General features: G+C 44.0%; 1 protein-coding gene across 1 annotated transcript; it reads left to right on the top strand.

Annotated features, from left to right (window-relative positions):
- The first annotated feature begins 689 nt into the window (after window positions 1-689).
- Window positions 690-1,555, top strand: LOC126562854 (carbonic anhydrase 2). Its single transcript, XM_050219447.1, has 2 exons — window positions 690-842; window positions 935-1,555. Exons 1-2 carry the CDS (start codon window positions 690-692, stop codon window positions 1,553-1,555), a joined length of 774 nt encoding a protein of 257 aa, XP_050075404.1.
- Window positions 1,556-1,779: the final 224 nt, after the last annotated feature.

Below are 1,779 nucleotides of genomic sequence, written 5' to 3'. Positions count from 1 at the left end.
ACGTTTCTTAGCGCTTATTTCCGTTACCATGTTTAAGCTCATTAAAAATAGCTAATCATCAAAATCCATACAGAATGTAATAAAAGGCTAAAAAAGCTTAATTTCTAATTGCGTTGGTCGAATAGTCTTTCTCAAAAAAGACTCGAAAAGATAACTATTTCCGAATCCCTTTTCTACTACGATCCACAACACTTACCGCCTGTTTACAGCTTCAAATTCACGTCGCTCGCGATTAAAAAAAATATTTAAACCGTGTGTTAAAACGTGCAGTTGCTAATCCACGCGCAAGATGTTTTGCCGCTGTCACAGTTTAAACCTTGTTGTTCCCAAGCGTACCAGTATACCGGTTATGGCTGATAAGCGGCAGGTGAACCGAAAGTGATAGTGGCTGGTGTTGCGACCACTGTTAGACATTCGAGAAATATCTCACCTTCCAGTTTATCTGCAGTTAATTAAAGATACTTTGCTTCCCTTTACGATAAGTTACGATAAGATGCGGTGGCTTAGGATTCACTGATAATAGATAGGTTTGTGTTGGACAGCCATCGTAAAATTAGTGTCGCTAAATTTGACAGCTGACCGGCCTATCAGATGTGAGTCGAACGTCGATTTCAAACGAGACGATAACTTACAGCCGCACTTGCGTACTTTTCGGTTGCAGGTTTGATTGAACACGGCTAGTGTAAAGAATGGCTTCAACGACCACGAAGAACGTGCAGAGTCCAATTGCATTGAATCAGCGTTCGACCGTGATCAGGGATGGAATTCAACCGCTGGACTACTTTGGACATTGGGACGGTTTGGGCAAGGCGAAGATGGTAAACACTGGATCGTCGGTAATGGTAAGTGCATCACTCTGCCGCCACAATTGGTACCATTTGAGATACGCCATTTGTTTATTTTCTATCATCCTACTTCATCCGCCGCTTTGCAGATTACCTTCAGCGATCGCCCTTTTCAACCATTTATCGTCGGTGGCGTCCTGGGCAACAAGTACGTTTTCGAGCAGCTACACTTCCACTGGGGCATTGGGGACGGTTCCGGCTGTGAACATACGCTAGAAGGCAGCACCTACTCGATGGAGGCACACGCCGTACATTACAACGCCAAATACGGAAGTTTCGCGGAAGCGGTCGACAAGCCGGACGGTTTGGCCGTGCTCGGGTTTTTCGTGCAGGCGTACGGCAATGACGATTGTCCAGCGTTCGACAAGATCGTGGCTGGTTTGAAGTACATCCGCAGCCCGAATGCGCAAACAGAAATCGATGCGGACTGTCTCGCGTGGATGGGAATGCAGGAACTGAACCGACACTACTATACGTACAAAGGTTCTTTAACGACGCCACCGTACTTCGAGAGCGTTACTTGGCTGGTGTACAAAACGCCGATCTACGTTTCTAGCGGTCAGTTGGAAGCATTCCGGCAGCTGCAGGCTTGCCCAAAGGATAGTAGCAAAAAAATCGTTAACAACTTCCGGCCAGTGCAGGTGCCCGAACAAGTGCCGGAGGTAGTTTTTGTGAGAAACAATCATCCCGTAGTGCTTTCGAAACTGTAGCATCGTTTTCATCATACTATGGTGGATGAGAAATGTATAAAAAACTATGTTTTTTTTAAATATTGCCGATTACTTAGTACTATCGAAATTTAATAAACCTCACCTGTAAAAAAAAAAGCTTTACAAGTGGTATTATTGATTGAGATAAAATAACTCTATTCATGTTTACGAACTTCACAACTTTTTACCTTGGGAATTGAGAATTGGAAAGAATATTTTCACTA

This window comes from Anopheles maculipalpis, chromosome 3RL (assembly GCF_943734695.1).
Source record: "Anopheles maculipalpis chromosome 3RL, idAnoMacuDA_375_x, whole genome shotgun sequence".
NCBI classification, from domain to species: Eukaryota; Metazoa; Arthropoda; class Insecta; order Diptera; family Culicidae; genus Anopheles; species Anopheles maculipalpis.
Note: the sequence above shows the minus strand (reverse complement) of the source record. Positions and strands in the feature narration are given on the sequence as shown.